The sequence below is a fragment of the Pseudorasbora parva genome, chromosome 20 (assembly GCF_024679245.1).
Source record: "Pseudorasbora parva isolate DD20220531a chromosome 20, ASM2467924v1, whole genome shotgun sequence".
Classification (NCBI taxonomy): domain Eukaryota; kingdom Metazoa; phylum Chordata; class Actinopteri; order Cypriniformes; family Gobionidae; genus Pseudorasbora; species Pseudorasbora parva.
Genome location: NC_090191.1, coordinates 16,711,721 through 16,734,536, shown reverse-complemented (window position 1 = coordinate 16,734,536; position 22,816 = coordinate 16,711,721). Strand labels below are relative to the sequence as shown.

General features: G+C 36.7%; 1 protein-coding gene across 1 annotated transcript in view; it reads right to left on the bottom strand.

Moving 5' to 3' along the window:
• The window catches only part of ptprb (protein tyrosine phosphatase receptor type b), a 48,418-nt gene extending 25,812 nt beyond the window's left edge, over window positions 1–22,606 (bottom strand). The window contains exons 1-9 of the mRNA XM_067427524.1: window positions 22,164–22,606; window positions 21,718–22,006; window positions 13,199–13,462; window positions 8,675–8,938; window positions 5,971–6,240; window positions 4,704–4,976; window positions 2,941–3,207; window positions 1,464–1,724; window positions 359–622 (exon numbers count right to left, since the gene is read on the bottom strand). Of these exons, the coding sequence (XP_067283625.1) occupies window positions 359–622; window positions 1,464–1,724; window positions 2,941–3,207; window positions 4,704–4,976; window positions 5,971–6,240; window positions 8,675–8,938; window positions 13,199–13,462; window positions 21,718–22,006; window positions 22,164–22,217 (2,206 nt within the window). The 5' untranslated portion in view covers window positions 22,218–22,606. The remainder of the gene's footprint in view (window positions 1–358; window positions 623–1,463; window positions 1,725–2,940; window positions 3,208–4,703; window positions 4,977–5,970; window positions 6,241–8,674; window positions 8,939–13,198; window positions 13,463–21,717; window positions 22,007–22,163) is intronic.
• Window positions 22,607–22,816: the final 210 nt, after the last annotated feature.

Genomic DNA, 22,816 nt, shown 5'->3' with positions numbered 1-22,816 from the left:
ATATGCTTCTTACAGATAATTCTGCAAAAGCATACTCTGGTTGTTAATTAAATGATGTATAATATAAAATAAAACTTGATAAACAAATACAATTTTATTTTATATTATTTATTTATTCACAAGTGCAGGCATTAGCACAATGATTCATCAACATATATCAAAGCATTGTGAAGATGTGGTAGATGTGGTCAAATTAATTGATGCGAAACAAATACATAGCTTGGTATCAAAACACTTTAATTTGATATTGATTCAAAAGTTAAGTGGTGTTCACATGAAAGGTTCACATTTTTTTATTTTAATGAGAGTTTGTTGCTTATAATAAGGAAAAGAGATGCTAAAACATGATGTCACTCACATGTTCGGCCATGTATCGAGATGGCAGAGTTGTACTGCCCACTCCAAGTGCTGATGGTCACAGTGTAGAGACGTCCTGGAACCAAATCACTGAACAGACACTCACTTTGTGTCTTATTGAGTTTCTGACTTTGAAGATGTGTGTTGTTATACTCAATCGTCACTTCATAATAATCATAATCCCCAGAGGCATGATTCCAGTAAACCTTCAGAAAGTCATCTCTGGCTGAGTGGATGGCGGTGGGATTCTGGACCGTGGATGGCTCTGAAAGAGGAAATTACACATTCATGACACACATCTTTAATGTAAATATAAAGTAGTTTTTGTTAATGAAAAGTTGTAGCTTTGTCATCATCTAGCTTTAGGTTTAAAGTAATTTTAACAGTATGGTAGCACCTTGTACATTTGTGCTTCTTACAGATAAATATATGGCTATATATTCTGATTGTTTAAATTAATTTTAAATTCTGATTATTCCAACATTAAATTTGTTAATTAAAATTATCATTGATAAATAATTATATAATATTTAGTGCTGTCAAATATGTATTCAAGAAAATATGTGTATAAAATATAAAGTATTTCTGTCATTCATATATATATATATATATGTATATATGTGTGTGTGTGTGTGTGTGTGTGTGTGTGTGTGTGTGTGTGTGTGTGTGTGTGTGTGTGTGTGTGTGTGTGTGTGTGTGTGTGTGTGTGTGTGTGTGTGTGTGTGTGTGTTTATTTATATATATATAGATAGATGTGATTATTCACGATTAATCGATTTGACAGTACTAAAAATAATTATACGTAAAAAAATCTCCTAAATCTCCTAAAACATTAAACTTATCAGATGCCCTAAAATAAACTACTTCAAAAGCCAATTAATTGCCTTTTATTTGTTTGGTTGTAAAGTTAAACTTTTGAGATTTAATATAATTGTTTGATTTTCATTATTGTCATGCAGATTTATGGGAACAATATTAGTTGTGATTGGAAAGTCAACTTTTAAAAATGAAAATTTCTTAAGATTTCATTCATTCTGCGGTGGAATGCATATGTTTAGGAACTGAGAACTAAAATATGATAAAACAGAGCTACTAATATTTCTTACTTGTTCTCTCCTGTACAAACGTTTGGTTCCTATAACTGCCGCTGTGTGTGGTGATGGAGATGGTGTACAGTCGGCCGGAAACCAGGCTTCTGAACACACACTCTGTGGTTGCTTTAGATGCAGCGAGTGTGTGTATGGTCTTCTCCTGGTCCTTCAACATCACCATGTAATTGTCCACATCTCCTTCTGCTGCCTTCCACGACACATTCAGAAAGTCTGGACCACTGTTAGTGACAGTGATGTCAGAAACAGCAGCGGGTACTGAAAACAACAGAGATAATAAATATACATGATCAATATGATAGCCAAATAACAGTGCTCACTGAAGTTTGAAATGCTTTTGGAACTTGGAAATGAATTTACCGTAATGAACCACTAACACAGAGTAATGGTGCTTGCTTAGGTTATATATGATATATAGAACGGCACTTATAATCTACCTGTTTGTGAAATGTACAGCTAGTTCTGAAAAATAAGGTTATTTTTAGGAATTATATATATTATATAAGGAATATTTTCCTGTTGAACACTGTAAAACTGCGTTGAAACAATCGTCATTGTAAAAACGCTATATAAAAAAAGTTAACTTGACTTAACATACAGGTTTAAATAAAGATTATATTTAATGTGTAAACATCCAACGGGATTGTGTGATTAATGTGGACAGAGAGAAACTGGCGAACATGTGATAATTAATTGTAAGGAATATAATGAAGAAAAAGAAGTGCTAAGAGAAGAAGTATGGAAGAATTAATGGAAAGAGTTAACATTAAAGAATATATTGGACTCAGATGTAAGAAATAGTACAGTAAATGGGCAAACAACATTCAAATCCAACTCAGAACATTCCAAAAGCGAGTATGAATGTGACATGAATGAAATGTAGTATGAAATGTTTAGTGAAATGAAATGTTTTTTATAGAATATTTTCATTTGGTATTTATGGTGTCTAGTGGCTATAGTCCTCCATTGTTTGGGCAACTTCACAAGAGTTCATTAAACACTAGCTGAAAATAGAAAGAGCATTTGAGCCCAGCAGGATGTGTTTATGACCGGCTCCTTTTATGCGGAGCTTCCTGAAATTCCATAAATCCCCTTTGTATTGAACTGTGAATAGTTTTGCAGAGATGGTGTTGTGAACTTAATGTGGGAAAATAGTTACTATCTACATTAGCAATCTACTTTATATAATACATCTTTAGCATATTCTGAGATATCACATATAAATAAATGAAAATGTTGTTGTTGATGTTTTTGTTACATGAGTTAATACATTATTGTCTTAAAGATTTTTTATTCAAACATAATGTGGCAATAATTATTTATAAAAATTTGCATTTTAATATCAATATCATGTATAAAAGGTGTCAAAAAACGTGCCAATAGTCTGGCTCAACAAGAGAGTGCATTATAACTCATAGAGTGCATTATAACAATAGAAAGTGTATACCTTGCTTTTGTAAACAGAGAATGTTACCTGTGCGGCATTCAGCCTCGGCTAGTTTGGAGGTCTGTGATCCGCTGACAGTGGTAACCATTAACTTGTGTAAAGCACCTGGTCTGAGGAATGGGAGCAGGGTGGAGGTTGTGTTTGCTGAAACAGAAACGTTGTGCACCATTTGCTCGACCTGTAACAGCAGCAAGTGGTAGAAATCCAGATCCCCGGTTGGTTTCTCCCAGCTTGCAGTCAGACTGTCTGTATTTCCCTTGTTACTTAGTTTCAGGTGATTCACCTTTAATGGCACTGAGAACACATCATTTGATTACAGTCAGATTATTAGAAAATATTACATTTCCTTTAAAAATATAAAACACAGGTCTGCTTGTTAATATTTGTTAATGCAATGAAATTGAATGTTTTTATTATTAAGTTTATTCTGATTTAAAAAAAAAAAGTATTACTGGTGATTGTTAATTGATGTCAGTTCATAATGCTAGTTAGTTTTTTTTTCTTCTTCTTCTGTGACATGTGCTGAACAGGCAACACAACTTAGAAAATGTTTTAAAGGATTAGTTCATTTCAAAATGAAAATTTACTGATAATTTACTCACCCCCATTTCATCTTTCCATGTCTTTCTTTCTTCAGTATGAAAATAAATTACGTTTTTGTGGAAAACATTCCAGGATATTCCCTCACATTATAGACATCAATGGCAACCAAAATGTTAAATGTCAAAATCATGGCAGTTTCAAAGGGCTTCAGAGATTCTTGCACGATACCAGATGAGGAATGGGGTCTTATCTGGCCAAAGCATCGGCCATTTTCAAGATACATAAAAAATGTATATACTTTTTAACCTAAACTGCTCATCTTGCACTGCTCTGTGGCTCGCCATGGATTGCGCAGTCATGCCGGGAATGGTCACGCTAGACGTAGGTAATAATAATACTAATTAATAATTAGTTACATTTGTATAGCGCTTTTTCTGGATCCTCAAAGCACTTTACATTTAGAAGGGGGTAAAATCTCCTCAACCACCACCACCAATGTGCAGCATCCACCGGGATAATATAGCAGCCATATTGCGCCAGAACGCCCACCACACACCAGCTGATTGGTGGAGAGGAGACAGAGTGATTAAGCCAATCAGTATATAGGGATGATTAGGAGACCATGATGGACAATGGGCAAATTTGACCAGAATGCCAGGGTTACACCCCTACTCTTTTTCCGAAGGACATCCTGGGATTTTTAACGACCATAGAAGGTCAGGACCTTGGTTTAACGCCTCATCCGAAGGACGGTGGTCTTTGGTCTTGGGGCGGTACTTCCACCTACGGCGAGCCACAGAGCAGTGCAAGATGAGCAATTTAAGTTGAAAAGTATATTCATTAAAACTAATTCGGGGGGGTTGGGGGGGATGGCCGATGGTTTTGCTAGATAAGACCCTATTCCTCATCTCGGATCGCGCAGAAGAGCCTTTGAAGCCCTTCAAAACCCTTTGACATATAAGAAAAATCCTGGAATGTTTTCCTCAAAAAACGTAATTTCTTTTCGACAGAAGAAAGACACGGACACCTTGGATGAGATAGGGGTGAGTAAAATATCAGGGCATTTTTATTCTGAAGTGAACTAATCCTTTAACACAATTTTCCAAAGAAGAAAAACCTATAAAATCATCCGTTTCATCAGACATATTCATCTACACCGTCAGAAAATAAACACGGTTATTACTTCTAGACTCTTAAACTAAGAAAAAGTTTGTAATCTTTCTTAGAAAATGGCAAGATAAACTTACATGTTCTTCCCTTTAGTGTAGCAGAACTATGAATGTTCTTTGTCATGGTGGTTACAGTAATGTCATACAGGCGACCAGGCGTGAGGACATTAAAGGTGCACTCCCTCATGTCACGGCTCAAGTTGCGCGTTTGAATAACTGTAGACGTGTTGCTTTGGAAAAGCTGAACGATGTAGCCATTACGGGATGATGAGCCAGAGGCGTGAGTCCACAGAGCGCTTAGGGAGGTCTCATCTGAGTGACGGATGTGCAGTTTAGATACTGGTGGAAGACCTGAAAGGATGCAGACCAATAGCAAAAGAAAGATGTTACATAATCTAAAATACAATTTAAAATAATGCTGTGTTAGGAATAGCACACAACCACATTACATTTCTTTCAGTTAGTATTATTTTCAGAATTACAAAAAAAAAAAAGGTTACAGGAAGTGCATGGGGCAGGTTTTAATGTTTAAGTTATTTTTTATAAAGCAGTTAAGATAATAATGTTATAAAACCACTTAAACCAGTTTGTTTCAAGGTTTACTTTGTTACCTTTTCACATGATGCATTTCCACAGTAATCAACAAATAAAAAATTATATATAATGCTACACTTTGTGTAATATTACAAGATTTATATATATATATATATATATATATATATAATATATATATATATATATATATATATATATATATATATATATATATATATATATATATATATATATATATATATATATAATTAATTTGTATTATATAACTGACTACTTGTTAGGAGCTAGTGCGAATAGCACTTGCCAACAAGCCACGCTATTTTCACTTGTTGTAAATATACACTATATATATTTATAAGAGCAATAGATATATTAATAATACAAATTAACGTTGCTGTGAGGGTGTGTCTAATATTGTTGACTGAGTGAGTGACAGCAAATTTGATATCCATCTCTTTTCTGACTGCTGTAAATGAATATTTTGTGCTTTCCATCATTTTGACAGAATATAAATATTGCCACCTTCTGACAGAGTGATTTTGCATTTTCATTCATTTAGCTATTTCTTTTGCATTGATCAAAACAGAAAAAAAGAATTCTGTAAATATTGCATATTGTCTTGGTGTGAATGGGATTTGAAAGTTAGTCCTAAAATTCAGGTCATGCATAGCAATACAAATATTTTTAAATTATTTATAATGAATGGTAAGCGATTTTAAAACAAGTTTAATGTGTCTTCTCCTTCTTGTATTTTAGATAATAGTTATTTAGAGTATTGACAAATGGTTACCTATTTCCCCCTGGTAATAGACAGTATTAGCCAGGCCGCCATTCTCTACACTGACTGCCATGCTGTACAGTCTGCCAGGCTGTAGATGTAACCCTGGCAAGAGTATTTGCTTTGCTGTCCTGTCCACAGTTTGGTTAACCAAGATTTCGCTTCCATTTGACAGCACCACACGGATGTGCTCCCATTCTCCAGGAGGGGGTGTCCAGGTGATCTTTAGCACTCCACGATCAGACAGATTCTCCATCACAAGATCTGACACCTTCCCTGGTTCTAATTGAAAAAAAAAAAAAATGTTACACCATGTGTAAAAAACAAATTAGATTATATTTACACTCATATTACAAGCATATTTTTAGAGCAATAGATGCTATTTACAGTGTGATTATATTTATTAAAATGGTGGATGCCGCCTTAATGGGACAATAAAAGCCCTCCCTACACCTATCCCTATCCCTACCCAATAAATGCTTTTATTACTATTAAACATTTCGTTAGGCACTTTATGTCCAATAAAAAATAAAATAAAAAAATGTCTTAATGTTTATTGAAAGTAAACGCCTTTCCGATGTGATATGTGGTAAAGATGAAAGAGCGAGCTCTGAAAAAGTCAGATTCGACCCGGGTCGATCACGTCAAAAACTTGATATTTAAGCCTTATGCTTAACTGACTACTTGTTAGGAGCTAGTGCAAATAGCACTTGCCAACATGCCACGCTATTTGCACTTGTTGTAAATATACAGTATTTACTTTAATTTCTAAGTTAAGATCTGGGCTTTTGCTTTCTTCAGGCCTCAGACTAGTGTTTTGGGGTCTTCTAAACTTGGGAGATTCCTGCATTTGACTTCATTTGCCCACCACACATACACTATTTACAATTATTAAGATTTAGTTCTAGTTGACCAGCTCACAAGTAGACGATTTACACCTTGTGTTTCAGTGTTTTTCTGTTTTGTCCACTTTCGACCACTTCTGTCCTGATTCAAGGGGAAGAGCCTGGACAGGCTGTCATAACTCAAGCAGACGAAGCTCAATATACTCAAAGTAAAGTTTTTTTTTTCGTTCTTTGTTTAGGTAAAAAAAGAAAAAAGAAAAAAGACAAAAATACCTTTCCTCGCTGCTGGGAGTTACGGTTTCCTCTCAATAACAAAATAAACACGCAATAAAAATTACAACGGTGAGAAAACAGCCGTTCAGAAAGCATCTGATCATAGCAATGAGGATGTGTGTGCACCAGCTCTTCAATTCACACTCAAGTCATGTTTATTTACATTGCCCTGTATACAATAGACTCCTTTAAAGCTAGCATCACTGCAGCACAGAATATGAAAACAGTGTTAGTGTTGCTTCAATTTACAATTACAACAAAAAAATTCTACTCTAAGGCAGCTCTCCAGGGTGTTCAGGTTTTTACTTTTGTCTGACAGACTGAACAGAAGAAATTAACCAAAGATATCTACATCAAGGTGGAACCTTAGAGCCACACTTACCGATTAAAAAATCGCCACAGAGCCATGGTAGTTCAACAGTGCAAAAAATTGCTTTTCTTACTTAGTATTTTTGTGTTGTTTCTAGTCCAAACATCTAAAAATTCTTAAAACAAGAAGTATTTACTAGACAAGCAAAAGTAATTGCTTTGTTTTGGGGAAAAAATAACTCAAAATTAAGAAAGTTTTTACTTAAAATAAGCTAAATAATCTGCCAATGGGGTAAGCAAAATAATTTTAATTCAAACATAAAACAACATTATTTATTTGAAGCAAAAACTCTTATTTTTGAGTTATTGTTTCCCAAAACAATACAATAATTTGTACTTCTCTAGTAAATGTTTCTTAATGTAAGAATTTTTAAATATTTTGGCTAGAAACAAGACAAAAATATTAAATAAGAAAAGCATTTTTTGCAGTGCACGCCAGAGTGAACTTTTCTGGGAAGTACACTTTGGTTGGTCTGTTTCAAAGTCCCGAAAACGTTCTTTCATACTGATATAAAGAGGCCTGATTTTGTACGAAATTATGTCACACAAGTTCGGTTACTTAAAATTATATTGTAACTAATACATCAGTGTTTTGCTGCTGATGTTGTTGTTAGCAATCAATTATGCTGCACCAAATTTCATGCATGTATATTAATGGTGTTTTCAGATCTTTTTTAATCTAAAAAAGCATGACCATGCTGAACATTGTGGGTGCGTGTTAGAAGGTCTATTGTTTTTGTTCATCAAATGAAACTTGTGACTTCATTCTGTGAAGCTTAAATCATAGCACGCTTCCCAACAACACATCTCACAATGATTATGTATTATGAAGTGGGTAGAGATTAGTCTTTTGTGGCTGTTCAAATACATAAACCTCATGGATGTCAACACTAAAAGCACTGAAAGCTGAAAGCAAACTGGTTAATTTGCGTTTTCCAGGGCTGCGTTTTGGTCAAGTGGACAAGCTTAAAATGTTTTAGAACCTGTATACACCTGTAAACCTAGTGTCCATATGATTGGATCGGCAAACATTAATAAATCCACTACACTAACTTACTAATACTAAAAAAATATAAAATTAGTAAAGCCAACCAGCACAAGATATCTTCCCCTGTGCAGTGCACCTCCACAAAAAAAGTATGATATTTATGAATTAACTATTCAGTATTACTGAAGAAATGTAATGTACAGCCCAAAGTTAACTCATTTATCCAACAACTTGTTCTAACCATTTTTTCCTGTGATCCATGTCTTATTAGAAAGTGTTCCACTCCTGGTGCTGACTGAAACCTGGTAGGACTTTCCAGGACTCAGATTGTCAAACATCACATCTGTACTATTAGGGGACAGGGCTTTCTCAATAGAGTTTGAACCAGGTATTGTCAGACTGACAAGGTAATTGTCCACATCACCAGAGGCTTTATCCCACAGAACCATGAGGGTGTTCTGGTTGCCATGGTTCTCCACCCGTAGGTTAGAGACAGCAGCTGGTACTGTAAAGGAAGAGGGACAGGGATAGTCACATTACTCACAAAGTAGTAATTAAAATGCATTATTTTTAAAGTACAGAAAAGTTTGTCTTCATTAAGGTAAGGCTTAGGTTTTTATTTTAGTTTTTATTTTATTTTTTCAGCTTCAATGTATTTATTTATTTTTGTTGCAGTTATTTTACCAAGTATGTTTGTTATTTTTGTTTTTTTCTTTATTAATTATAATTTTAATTTTAGTCTATCAGTAATTTTTTATTGTATTTTTTTTGTATTTTATAACTCCTTTGTGTATTGTTGGTGACATTATTCCTTAGAAATTATTATTATTAAATTTGTATTATTAGTCCAGATTTTTCATAAAACTCTAGTGTATTGCTATTGACATGCAATATACAGCTGATACTGAATAAGCTTTATGTCGGACGTCAAATGTACAAACAGGAAAACAGGGCTGCGTTCAGCCCCGACAAAACGTTTCAAAATGTTTTTTAAACGGAAACGGGGGTGCGTCGAACTGATGACGCAGAAGTTGCAACAATTTTAGCTGAGAAGGCCATTCTGTGTTTAAAAAAAAAAAGCCTTATGAAATCGGTATAAATACATGTTTAATGCTGCAAAACACGCTCAATGTTACAGTCACTGCCCCTTCTGTCCAGAATAAAAGAGTGAAGGGATTTGTGGAAACTGTGTTAACCTAACTGTTGTTGTGATTCAACATTTGCCTCGCATTTCAGGATGAAACGAGACATGTATTCAATATTCGGCTGTTGAATATTGCAGCAGACACATTTGTAAATGAATTTACTTGGACCCATTGTGCGAGCTGTCTCTTTAACACCAAGCGATTTGTTGATTGGGCTGACATTTTTAACACAGCCACCAAACAAGAGAAAACATCCCTGCGTCCATATTCGCATACTATCCATACTCGAAAATAGAATTAATTTGTCCCAAATCCTAGTATGTTGAAAAGAGTATTCCAAAGAGACCCGGATGGTTTACTATTTCTGGTCAGAATCCAAAGTGCAGATAGATGCACACTCTAATGGCTGACATTGCCCACAACCCATAGCGAGTTGTACAAGGATTCGATTAGAACTACAAATTTGGATAAAAAGTGTTAAAAAACTACAAACATGGTGGATGTGCGAGTCCAACGGTTAAGTAGAGAGGTTCAGATAAAGGGGTTTGAGTGACCAACTATCAGTATTTAACCTGACAAAATATATTTATTCAGTGTTGTCCACATTATATTTCACCAGCAGTAGTATTGAGAACTTTTGTAATGACCACAGTTAGGGCAAACCTGTCGAGTGAGCCTCCGCGGGACCCTAATCCCTCACAAGCGCCGCAACCGGTGGTGCTTCCTTTGGGGCACCCGTGGACGAGCAGATGTCGATCGCTGCATCGGAGGGGGAGTTTCAGTCCTCTGGGGATGAAGATTCGGCTGTACTGCCTCCCTCTGGGAGAGTGGCAACGGTCGAGTCGGACCCGGAGTTGACCGCTATGCTTTCCCAGGCCGCCGAAAAGGTCGGGCTTGAGTGGAACCCGAAACTTATAGGTTGAACGATTGGTTTCTCGGGGCGGGCCACGCTGGTTCTCAGCGTCCCGCCCCGGTGCCTTTCGGAGGTGCATGAGGAGCTGACTAGGTCGTGGAAAGCACTGTTTAGCACCCGTGGGCGACCTAGTGGCTCCTCCCCCCTCACTACCCTTGATGGCGGGCAGGCCAGGGGGTATGAGGGTCTCCCACCGGTGGACATCTGTCCTGCCACTGGCCCCGCGGATGCCATTGTCTTGGCGTATGAAACCCAAGACGTGCCCTGCCCGCTCGGGATTAGAGCCCACTCCACTAGGGCTGTAGCTTCGTCTTGGGCGCTGGCTCGTGGCGCCTCGCTGACAGACATTTGTAGAGTTGCGGGCTGCGGACACCCAACACGCTCGCTAGATTTTATAGCCTACGTGTAGAACCTGTATCTTCCCGTATACTCACTTCTCATAGTCGGTAGCACCGAAGTGCCCGTTATAGTGTCGGCTTGCTACACCACTCCCTTCCTCATGGAACGGATATGTGCGCTTATATGCTCCAGTCGAGTTCCCCTGTATGGCAAACCCTGTCAAATCCTCCGCAACCCGCGGCAGTTAGACGTGGCGGAGCGCCTGATGCCAGGTCTAACACTCGTATGCAGTGTGGAACTTGTGTTAGGCTGGGTTCCATATGTAGTGGCCCCCACGGCGGTCCCATATGTGTATTCTCCTCGGTATGGCTCCCTACGGCAAGCCTGTGTCTTTCCCTTGGCAGAGACCGCTCTGCCGTCTCAGTGCGGTGACTGTCCCCCGCCCAACAGGGCCGGGGCCACCCCTGGGACTCCCGTATGTAACACTGCCTACGGCCAGTCCAAACGTGTAATTTCCACATGGTATCCCCTTTCGGGGTAGTGTGGCTTCCGCAGCGGCCTCCAGGGGGACGCTTTCCCAGCGTTATCCAATAGTCCACTCTTTGGGTCTTGTGGGATGGCAGTGTGACTCTCCCTACAGGATTTTCCCTACCCGCTGAGACAGGGTCCGAGGGACTCCGGCAGGGCGCTGGAAGTGGTAGTAATTGTGGCGTTTTCCATAGAGATCCCAATTCGTCAGTCCAGTCCGACATACGTCGAACGTGACCGACTGAAAGGGAACGTCTCGGTTACGTACGATAACCCTCGTTCCCTGAAGAAGAGAATGGAGACTTTCGTCCCGTTGCCACAGTTGCTGTACCATCACTGCAGTTCGAGCCACAGGTTCGGCTCCTCAGAGAAAAACAACAATGTGTAGGGATCGCTTCCGCTTTATACCCGCACAGCGGGGCGGGGTGCGATATGCAAAGCAAGCACGCCAATGTTCATTGGCCCCTTTTTCTATATCTCGAAGCTGATAGGGGCTCCCAGAAGTGATCCCAATTCGTCGGTCTAGTCCGACGTATGTCTCCGTTCCCTCCTTCAGGGAACGAGATTTACTATACGTAACCGAGACGTTTTATTCTATTTACATATCTAAATGTTAGTGGGAAAAAAAAAAAAAACCTTTTATATATCAATCTGCATATGCGATGAACAATGGTTATGCTCATGTTTGCTCGCTTCTTTGAAGGAGGCTCTATAAAATGGCTCTTTATTTAATGAAGCACATACAAAAGACCTAAACCTGAAGCGTTGAGTCCTTTTTTACAGAATACAGAAGTTTGTAGCGCATAACCCCTATATTTGAATACTGAATTGTGGACTTGCTTAATTGATATTTTAACATTTGTTATGATAGCGCACTAATGTATTTTTGCAAATATTTTCCAAAAATGTAATTTTTCTTTCCTGGAACACAACAAGGTTAATATGTTTAAAATGGAATGGGTCCCGTTTTAAAAACATAGAACAATTTACTCACGATTTATAAAAGAACTGATGCAATCTTTTGCTAATCTTTGATATCTTATGTAACACTGTATTTCATTTTTTATTTAGTCTTTTATTTTGTTTAACTGTCTTTTATATATTCTTCAAATTATTTATTCTAATTAAAAATATGTACAACTGGACCTGACAATATTAGAGACACAAAACAAAAGTACTTTTTTACGAAAGAGATCAGGAACAAACAGTACCTTAGTTAACCAAGACGTGCTGATGTAATACTCAATAATACTCATTTTAAAATAAAGTAAGTTCACTCCTTATTCTGACTACTAGTCCAAATCTGATTTTTGTGCATATCAGATTGCAATCCGAGATTTAGCAAGTGTGAATGCCAAAACATGAAATGTGATTTTACAAACACATTGTCATGTTGTAAATAAGACAACAGATCTATACTGCAAATCCCTCCATGATGCGGTTATTGTTGTTATTGGCATATACTTACCAATGCAACGTCATTGCCATAGAAAACAATGCAGATATTTAGCAAAAACAAAGGAGCGACATGGAAACACGGATCTGAACAATTGTAATACACAATGTGGACAGTCAATAATGTTAGAGTATAGATTCCAATTGGATACTTTCTTATGATTGAAATGAGCATGATATAATGTGCATGACATAATGTGACATTACAGAAGGAGACAAAGGTGACATTTCAGTGCTCAAAACAGGAAAGGGTGTTAACATATCTGCTTAAAATACAGCAGAGGAATTCATACAGGCACATATATATGATAACATCATCTGTATTGTCAAACTAATTAGTACATATGTTATTTCATTTATTACTTGATGATCCAATACAAAATACCTGTTTGTGCTTGTCTAGATGTTGAATTCTGTAGCTCTCCAACTTCTGAGATGATAGTGATGTTGTAGAGTCGTCCAGCAATAAGCCCTTTTATTGTATAAGAGGTGGTCGTGTTTTCAACTGTTGCATTCCAGATTGAACCTATGCCATTGCTGTCTATGAGCATGATTCGATATCCCTCTGTTTTGCCTAAACCAGGCTGCCATGAAACTTTTAGGCTGTTCGCATCCCCAGAAACCCAGAGGTCTTCCACTGCTGTAGGTCCTAACCAAAAGACATAAAAATACAGTCAACCATGTAGGAAAAAAAAAAAAATCATTAAAATAATAATATATAAATAATATATCATTATAATTAAATGAATGTGTGTGTGTATATGTATGTATGTATGCATATATATATATATATATATATATATAGAGAGAGAGAGAGAGAGAGAGAGAGAGAGAGAGAGAGAGAGAGAGAGAGAGAGAGAGAGAGGGGGGGGGGAGGGGACATATTTAAACCTATTTAATACGTTAAATCTTGCATACACTGTGCTAAAACGTTCTACATACAAATAGACACAAAATCAGTCTCTTTGGTCGGTTTTGTAGCCTCAGACAGATGTCATCATAACAGTCCTTCTAATATGTTATAGTGCTCTCTGTGAGAACTCTGTTAGACAGAAAGGAAAGGTGTGGACACAGTGGGTCCTGCTGTGAATTATTCTCAGTGAAAGCAGCGGAATGTCTAACAACTTATATGTGAAAACACGATAGCCCTGCTCTTTGCTTTTTTAAGAAAGCTCTTCCTGATGAGGTTTTGTTGAAACGTTATTGTGAGAGAACAGGATAAGAAACCTTTAGGGTTGAAGGTCACATTCAGGCAACCTCTTCTAATGACTTTTTCACTCTCTTTCTTCTAGGTGTATCATAGATTTTTTTCATTAACAAATATATTTTACCCATTTTAGGAGTCATTGTTGAAGAATATAGTTTATCCCATGCTTTAATTATCCAAGTTACCTAATAAAAGATAATATTGAATAGTAGAAAATGAAAATACCACCCTAACCATTGGCTTTTGTTTTAATTATATAAATATATGCAGAAGGCGCTTCTGTCCAATAAGCACTTCCAACTATGTTGCGAGTGAAAAGTTCTGTTTGTGATCTACTGACAACGTGAAAATTAAAAAACACTGAGGCATATTTCATAATGACCAACACAATCTACAAAGAGTAGTGCAAATTAGCATCTGGTTTAAGACGTGTTTTTTTGGGCGGTAAATAATGGTGCAAATACCAGTAAAGTGACAAGCGCAAACCTTAGTAAATCACCTTGTATGATTCTCCTCCCATAAATTGTGATTCTGAAATAGATACTCCTACAAATGCATATCCATTAAGGTCAGCTGCAATAATAACCGTCCGCACCTTTTTTACTGCATGTCTTAAGTAAATCCTGACAGTAGTTTTTTAACGCCAAAAGAGGGTTTGTGATGCCACAAGCTGTTAGTAAATCTGACCCTTTACCAATTACTTAGTGTCACATTAGCACTTGAATTTGTATGTAATTTTTACTTTGATATTTTGTTCTCAAATGCAATTCTAAGTATAACCTAAGTGTCCAAATGAATTTGAGGGCCACTGTACATTATATAAGTGTCACTGTAATCAGTCTGACCTCTGAGAGCTAATGAGTCTTTGTATATATTAGAACAAAAGAACAATGAGCCGGATGGGAGGGAGAGAACAGTCTGAAAGAACTGACCTACAGTCAAACTCCTGTTTTGGATTTTAGCCCAGGCACGTATACACAGGACATTATCAGCACAATCCAACCTTTCCTCATATTTAGAGAAGCTTTTGACACTTAGCCATTTGGATTTACCCAGCACATATAGTTCTAGATTTACATAATCGGTGTACACACAGTTTAAAGTTATTTTACATTGCATCAGTGAAATGTCCAAAAATATTATTGTTCATTGTTGTTTTCTGTTTAATCAAAATTTGATTAAAAAAATCTGATACAATCGACCACAGATAATCATAACAGCACTGAAAATCAGAGTATGATCGTGACGATTAAAAACATTCCTTTTTAGACAATAAACTAGTTCAATTAATAAGAAGTTTATATTAAGTAACTTACATAGTACTTAGACAGAATATTGCCTATATTTGCTTCACCATTGAAAATAGTTTGAAGATTCAGTCACTTAATGATATCTATTCTACCTTGTGATGCAATGTGTAGCATTGTTCCTATAAACATTTAAAGCGCAAAGGTGTATTAATAACTTATTTTGATGCACAGTTCAACTGTGTAACAAAATCCAAATTGTACTTTTTTACTGCAACAGTTTCTATGGGCTACTGAATTTCTCCAGTGGATCAATGGAGACAAATGACCCAAGTCATTTTGTACAACCGAAAGGGATGTGTTGTTTAAACCTGGGAGATATTTTCAGAAACCAGGTTATGCAACATACCTAGATACCTAAGTAACAACTTATTGTAAACACCTGCTCCAGAGCAGGGTTAATTTACTTCAGAGGTTTAGAGTGCTGCAGGGAAAAAAAAAAAAAATTGTAGGCCAAAACTCAGAAACAAGTTAACATTTAACATTTTTTGTCCTGAAGTCAATGGATTTTTATTTAAATGCCTGAGATAAGGTCTGCAGTTGACACATTTTAAAGTTGGGTATAAATATATATACAACTTATACATCTCCATTTACATTTATGCATTTAGCAGATTTTATCCAAAGCGACTTACAACTGAGTACAGGAAGCACTCTATCATGAAGAGGAGAAGAAACACAAAAAAGTGCCTTAAATACAATGTTTTGGACATTACTCAGAGTAGCAAAAGCTAGAATCGAGAGGGAAACAGCAGTCCATTGAGATCTCCAACCAAGATAAGTTGGCAAAACTTATATAGGAGATTACGTTGGGATGTAGGAACCTAAGAACGGTTGGCAGGGGAACCCTGGAGAACAAGGCTTGGTGGTGGAGTCGATGGCGAGTCTATCATCCAGGGACCACTGAATGGGACTGATGACAACATTAAGTAGCAACATGGTTTCAGGATTCTCTGGAATTTCTTCTGGAGAGTATAGATGGGACAGGACAGGGAATCTGCTTTACATTTTTCATCCCTGGATGATAGGAGATGGATAACTCAAACTGTGTGAAGAAGAGGGCCCATTTTGCCTGTCTGGGGTTGAGCCTCTAGGCTTCTCTGAGATACTCTCAGTTTCGGTTGTCGGTGAGTACCAGAGAAGAATCAGGATTCAGACAATGCTGCCACTCTAACTTGATAGTGAGCAGTTCTCGGTTGCAAGTCTCTTAATTTTGCTACGCCATAGATTTTTTTGGAGGAGAAGGTGATGGATAGAGCCGGTTGTAGAAGCATCCACTCGTTTCAGGTGCTGAAGGCATAGATAACTTCTTGGGCAGAGACTTGGGCTTGGACCTCAGGAAGGACTTATCTCTAGATTTAGTGGAAGGACTTAGTGGAGTGGGGATGGAACAGTAATTCTTGATGAAATGGCACTAGAAGTTAGTGAAACCAAGGAAGCATTGGAATACCTTCATTGTGGCTTTCAAATCAATCAATCAATCAACTTTATTTATAAAGCACTTTTACAATCACGATTGTGTAAAAGCAGCTTCACAGTGTCAAACAGGACAATATTGCAACAAAATTAGATTTGGCTGTACAGTCGTTCTGGAGAAAACTGTGATGTTATCAGCTTATTTTAATTTATCATATAGCGACAATGTTGGCAGATCTGTATTATAGTTTATAGAATTAATTAAAACCTAATTCATACATTTTATTTGTATAATTAGTTGAATAACTTTGATCATAATTTTAGTGTCCCCAACTGAGCAAGCCAAACCAAAGGCGACAGTGGCAAGGAACCAAAACTCTATCAGGGCATGATGGAGAAAAATTAACCTTGGGAGAAACCAGACTCAGTCGGGGTGGCAGTTCTCCTCTGGCCTATTAACACACAGTGTATGATTATTATTCAGGCAACCTTACAGGTCAGAAATCATATTAGATTGGAATATTCAAAATTTCAGGGTATCACGGAATGAGCCATGGGTCCCTCGATTACACTTCAGCATTAACATTGACTTCTTGTAACATTGACCCGTCTCAGGCACAATAATTCCGATCTTTCATGTATTCATACTCATGTGTAATCGACGCACCATCCTAAATAAACCTGTCTCTTCTGTGATACCCTGAAATTTTGAATATTCCAATCATACACGTGTGTTAATAGGCCAGAGGAGAACTGGCACCCCGACTGAGTCTGGTTTCTCCCAAGGTTTATTTTTCTCCATCATGCCCTGATGGAGTTTTGGTTCCTTGCCAATGTCGCCTTTGGCTTGGCTTGCTCAGTTGGGGACACTAAAATTATGATCAAAGTTATTCAACTAATTATACAAATAAAATTTATGAATTAGGTTTTTTTTTATTCTATAAACTATAATACTGATATGCCAAGACTGTCTCTCTATGATAAATTAAAATAAGCTGATAACATCACTGTTTTCTCCAGAATGACTGTACAGCCAAATCTAATTTTGTTGCAATATTATCCTGTTTAACACTGTGAAGCTGCTTTGACACAATCGTGATTGTAAAAGCGCTATATAAATAAAGTTGATTGATTGATTGATTGATTGATTGATTGACTTCTTCAGAACCAGGAGGACAATGTTCTCGATATGAAGACAGCCCACGTGCAGTTGGATGGGTCCCACACAATAATGGATTGGGGACAATTCCAATTATGGACTGGACCTTTTTGGATGTTTCAATGGACCTCTATTTGCTATTGAGCTGGTGGCAGAGTTCCCTTGAAATTAAGTTGCTGGCTAACCCAGAGTCGAGGAGGGCTGAGAATGCAATTAAGTAAGCATAATAATAGTGGGACGTGGAGATGTACTGACGTTAAGATAGGTTGCAAAAGTCACCAAGGAGCATAGTGGTCAATTGGGACACATCACAATGATTGAATGTTGAAGATGGTAGATTCTCAAGAGTCGTCCAGGCAGTTTTTCATACAATGCACTGAAAAGCCTGTCTTGTTTAAAAGTAAATCTACAGTAAAATGAAGTAAAACAAATAAATAGTCTCTTACTGGCACGATCTGACTGGAACTTAATTCAAATTAAAGTTTATAATCATTTTATTAATTTTAGGATCACAAGGATGGCAATGCAAAGACTGTGCACTTCAGAAGTATTGTTGCTGGAGTAATCTCCCTGTGCTTGTTTTTGTCTCATATTTACTGCTACATTATGTTTCAATCTGTGGGCAGGGCTAAAGAGGCAATTAAGTAGGTGTTGATCTTCTGCAGAGTCTTTTATCGCATGACATAATAATTTGACAATCTGAAACAAGAAATTTTCTGAGCATGGTATAAAAGCTGTTTTTGGATTGACAAGGGAGTTTTCAGTTCTGTTACTTACAGTATATTTTTATAGTACAGTGACCTCATATATGTCAAAAGATCAAGTTTTGAAATTTCTCGATTTATGACCCCTTTATTTTGTATAGCTTTACACTTATTTATATTATTATTTATAGATGTTATATGTTTGTTGATATTATTATTTATAGCCTATCTTTAGCTTTTTAATTCTGAAGATTGTATTTGGACTCTAAAATTCATAGACATTATCATGTTGAACAAAACAAGAATCTTAAAAGAGATTTATCACCATTGTCACCAGAATGGCTGTACAGCCAAATCAAATTCTGTTGCATTATTTTACTGTTATTACTCTGAAGCTGCTTTGAAACAGGCATTGGCATTGTAAAAAGCGCTAAAAGTGTTATATACAGTGGGTACGGAAAGTATTCAGACCCCCTTACATTTTTTCACTCTTTTTTATATTGCAGCCATTTACTCATTAATGTACACACTGCACCCCATATTGACATAAAACAGAATTGTTGACATTTTTGCAGATTTATTAAAAAAAGAAAAAACTGAAATATCACATAGGCCTAAGTATTCAGACCCTTTGCACAGTATTTAGTAGAAGCATCTTTTTGATCTAATACAGCCAAGAGTCTTTTGGGAAAGATGTAACAAGTTTTTCACACCTGGATTTGGGGATCCTCTGCCATTCCTCCTTGCAGATCTTCTCCAGTTCTGTCAGGTTGGATGGTAAACGTTGGTGGACAGCCATTTTCAGGTCTCTCCAGAGATGCTCAATTGGGTTTAAGTCAGGGCTCTGGCTGGGCCATTCAAGAACAGTCACGGAGTTGTTGTGAAGCCGAAATTCGTAATTTTAGCTGTGTGCTTAGGGTTATTGTCTTGTTGGAAGGTGAACCTTCAGCCCAGTCTGAGTTCTTGAGCGGTCTGGAGAAGGTTTTCGTCCAGGATATCCCTGTACTTGGCCGCATTCATCTTTTCCTCGATTGTCGTTCTGTCCTTGCAGCTGAATAACACCCCCACAGCATGATGCTGCCACCACCATGCTTAACTGTTGAGACTGTATTGGACAGGTGATGAGCAGTGCCTGGTTTTCTCCAGACATACTGCTTAGAATTAAGGCCAAAGTTCTATCTTGATTGTAATTATTCAGAGAATTGTATTTCTCAGCAGTCCTTCAGGTGTTTTTTTTTTTTTTTTTTTGCAAATTCTATGCAGGCTTTCATGTGTCTTGCACTGTGGAGAGGCTTCAATCTGGCCACTCAAGCCCCAACTTGGGCTGCAGTGATGGTTGTTTTTTTTACAACTTTCCTCCATCTTCCGACTGCATCTCTGGAGCTCAGCCACAGAGATATTTGGTTCTTCTTTACCTCTCTAACCAAGGCTCTTCTCTCCCGATAGCTCAGTTTGGTTGGACAGTCAGCTCTAGGAAGGATTCCGGTCGACCCAAACGTCTTCCATTTAAGGTTTATGGAGGCCACTGTTCTCTAAGGAACCTTAAGTGTAGCAGAATTCTTTTTTTTTTGTAACCATGTCCAGATCTGTGCCTTGGCACAATTCTGTCTCTGAGCTTTCCAGGCAGTTCCTTTGACCTAATGATTCTCATTTGCTCTGACATGCACTGTGAGCTGTAAGGTCTTATTTAGACAGGTGTGTGGCTTTCCTAATCAACTCCAATCAGTATAATTACAAAAAACAGCTGGACTCAAATGAAAATGTAGAACCATCTCAAGGATGATCAGAATAAATGGACAGCACCTGAGTTATATATATATATATATATATATATATATATATATATATATATATATATATATATATATATATATATATATATATATATATATATATATATATATATGAGTGTCACAGCAAATGGTCTGAATACTTAGGACCATGTGATATTTCAGCTTTTCTTTTTTAATAAATCTGCAAAAATGTCAACAATTCTGTATTTTTCTGTCAATATGGGGTGCTGTGTGTACATTAATGATAAAAAAAGCACTTAAATGATTTTAGCAAATGGCTGCAATATAACAAAGAGTGGAACATTTATTGGGCTCTGAATACTTTCCGTACCCATTGTAAATAAAGGTGACTTATGACTTAAAATAATCTTATAAACATATGTCACGTTTGCCACAGAGCTTATTTTTTCACACAATATTATACATTACAGTTATATATCTTTTATATTTATAAATCAGTATTATAGCATAAAGCAATGTTTATTTTACTCTATTTTCTTCATTTGTTTATATTTATATGCAATATGCATTTATTTACTTATTTTGCAATCGGACGTTTTCTATATAATGTATTTTTGTAATAAAGGTACACATGCATCTCACCTTACAACAAACGTGGAAGCAAAATGGCTAAACATAAAGAAATAAAACAATATAAGTTCACAATATTAAATAATGAAAGATTAAAAAATGTTGAGCCTCACTTTATAAGTGTCTTTAGTTACTATGTATGAACATTTAAATTATTAATTTGATAGTATGCACTTATTGTGTACTAATGCATTTTTTCATTATACTTCTATTCAAAAATACCTGCATGCAATTACAGCTGTAATTCATTTCTGTTGTTACAATCAAACAGAAGAAGAAAGTATTTCCCAGGGCTCTATCTGAGCATAGATTATGATTTTGAAATGTATGACTTACTCAGTGTTCAAATTGAATGGCATTGGACAAAACTGCACAGATGGAGCTTTTTAGAAATTAAGGAAACTACAATGAAAAAGTATTGACAAATGTTATAATAGCACTTTTCACCTTTAAAGGTGGTGCTTTGTATTTGTTTTTATCGCATCTCTGTAGTTATTTGCTCATAAGTATTGTTGCTCAGTGAAAAATAAATAAATAAATAAACAATAAACAACATTTTTTGAGAAATCATAAATGTCTGGAGCCCAAATGCTGATGAGTTACATACATGCAAGTTTAATAATTACTATATTAAACCCCCTATATTATATCGAATCACAAACCGTTCAGAGCGAAACAGTAAAAGAGATTCTTGATTGAAAATGAGGCAAAGAAGCAGGATTCTTACTAGTTGGCAGGGAGACAGTGTGTTGAATCTGTTGGTTTTCACCCAACTTTGCCTTTATATCCAGGTGATGCCATGTTCCAGGATCTAAATTCTCAGTTTTGCATTCAAAATGTGAGAAATGTTCATGGTCTTGATGACAGTCTTTTGAGTCATTGCGTCTCTCCCTGACAGAAACTGTGTATTGGCATTTCACATCTTCATTATCCAGCATGATAATTATTGAGTCTGTGGTCGAAATAGTTTTCACAACTTTAATGCTACATTCCCATGTGTCTGCCACAATGGTACTCTGAAAACAAAAGTTGGAAATAATTTTACTGGGCTGATTAAAAAGCATTCAGAAGACACACATACAGTAATCAAGTTTAGGTTTTGCAAGAGGACTATTACTAGTATTACTATTAAATATGTTAATTACTAATGTTATGTTAATTATGTTGACTTACCAATATTCCACATGTTACCCAAACAGCTACATGAATGGCTTTACTTCCCAGCATTGTTATTGTTGGTTTTTAGTTCTTTTTGTTTAATACACAAAAATCCTGTTGGAAAAGGCACATCATTCCTTGGTGTATAATCCAGGAGTTCTTGTAAAGTACTTTTCTGCGATGTCCAGTCTGGAGGACCTCTGTGGGAACTGCTCACTTTCACTCATTAGCCCACAACAATCAGGAATGTGTGAAGGAGAACAATTCTGTCTCTAAAGGATATCCTCAATCAAACGTCTACTGAAGCTTTGTTTTTGTTAGTCCAGTGGAGACACGTAGTACAGTCTGTCTGATGGCAATCTTTTGCCTAAAGTACCCTAACTTTACTAGACTAGTTCATAAAAAACATGACAAAGATTTTTTTCCTTCAACCTACACCCTCCACTAAATGCATTTTAGGTCATAAATGCCTGAGAATTGGCACTTTTGCTGGAACAATAGATGTCAATGATTTTGGTCTCCATGAACACTCAATACAGCCCAGCCCCACTTCCTTCCTGTGTCCTCAGTGCTCCTGCAGAAGGATGTGTTGAAGAGAAAACTCGTCTAATAATAGGCTTGTAAACGTTTTAAGAGAATTAAATGAATGAAAATGATTTTGGTTACAC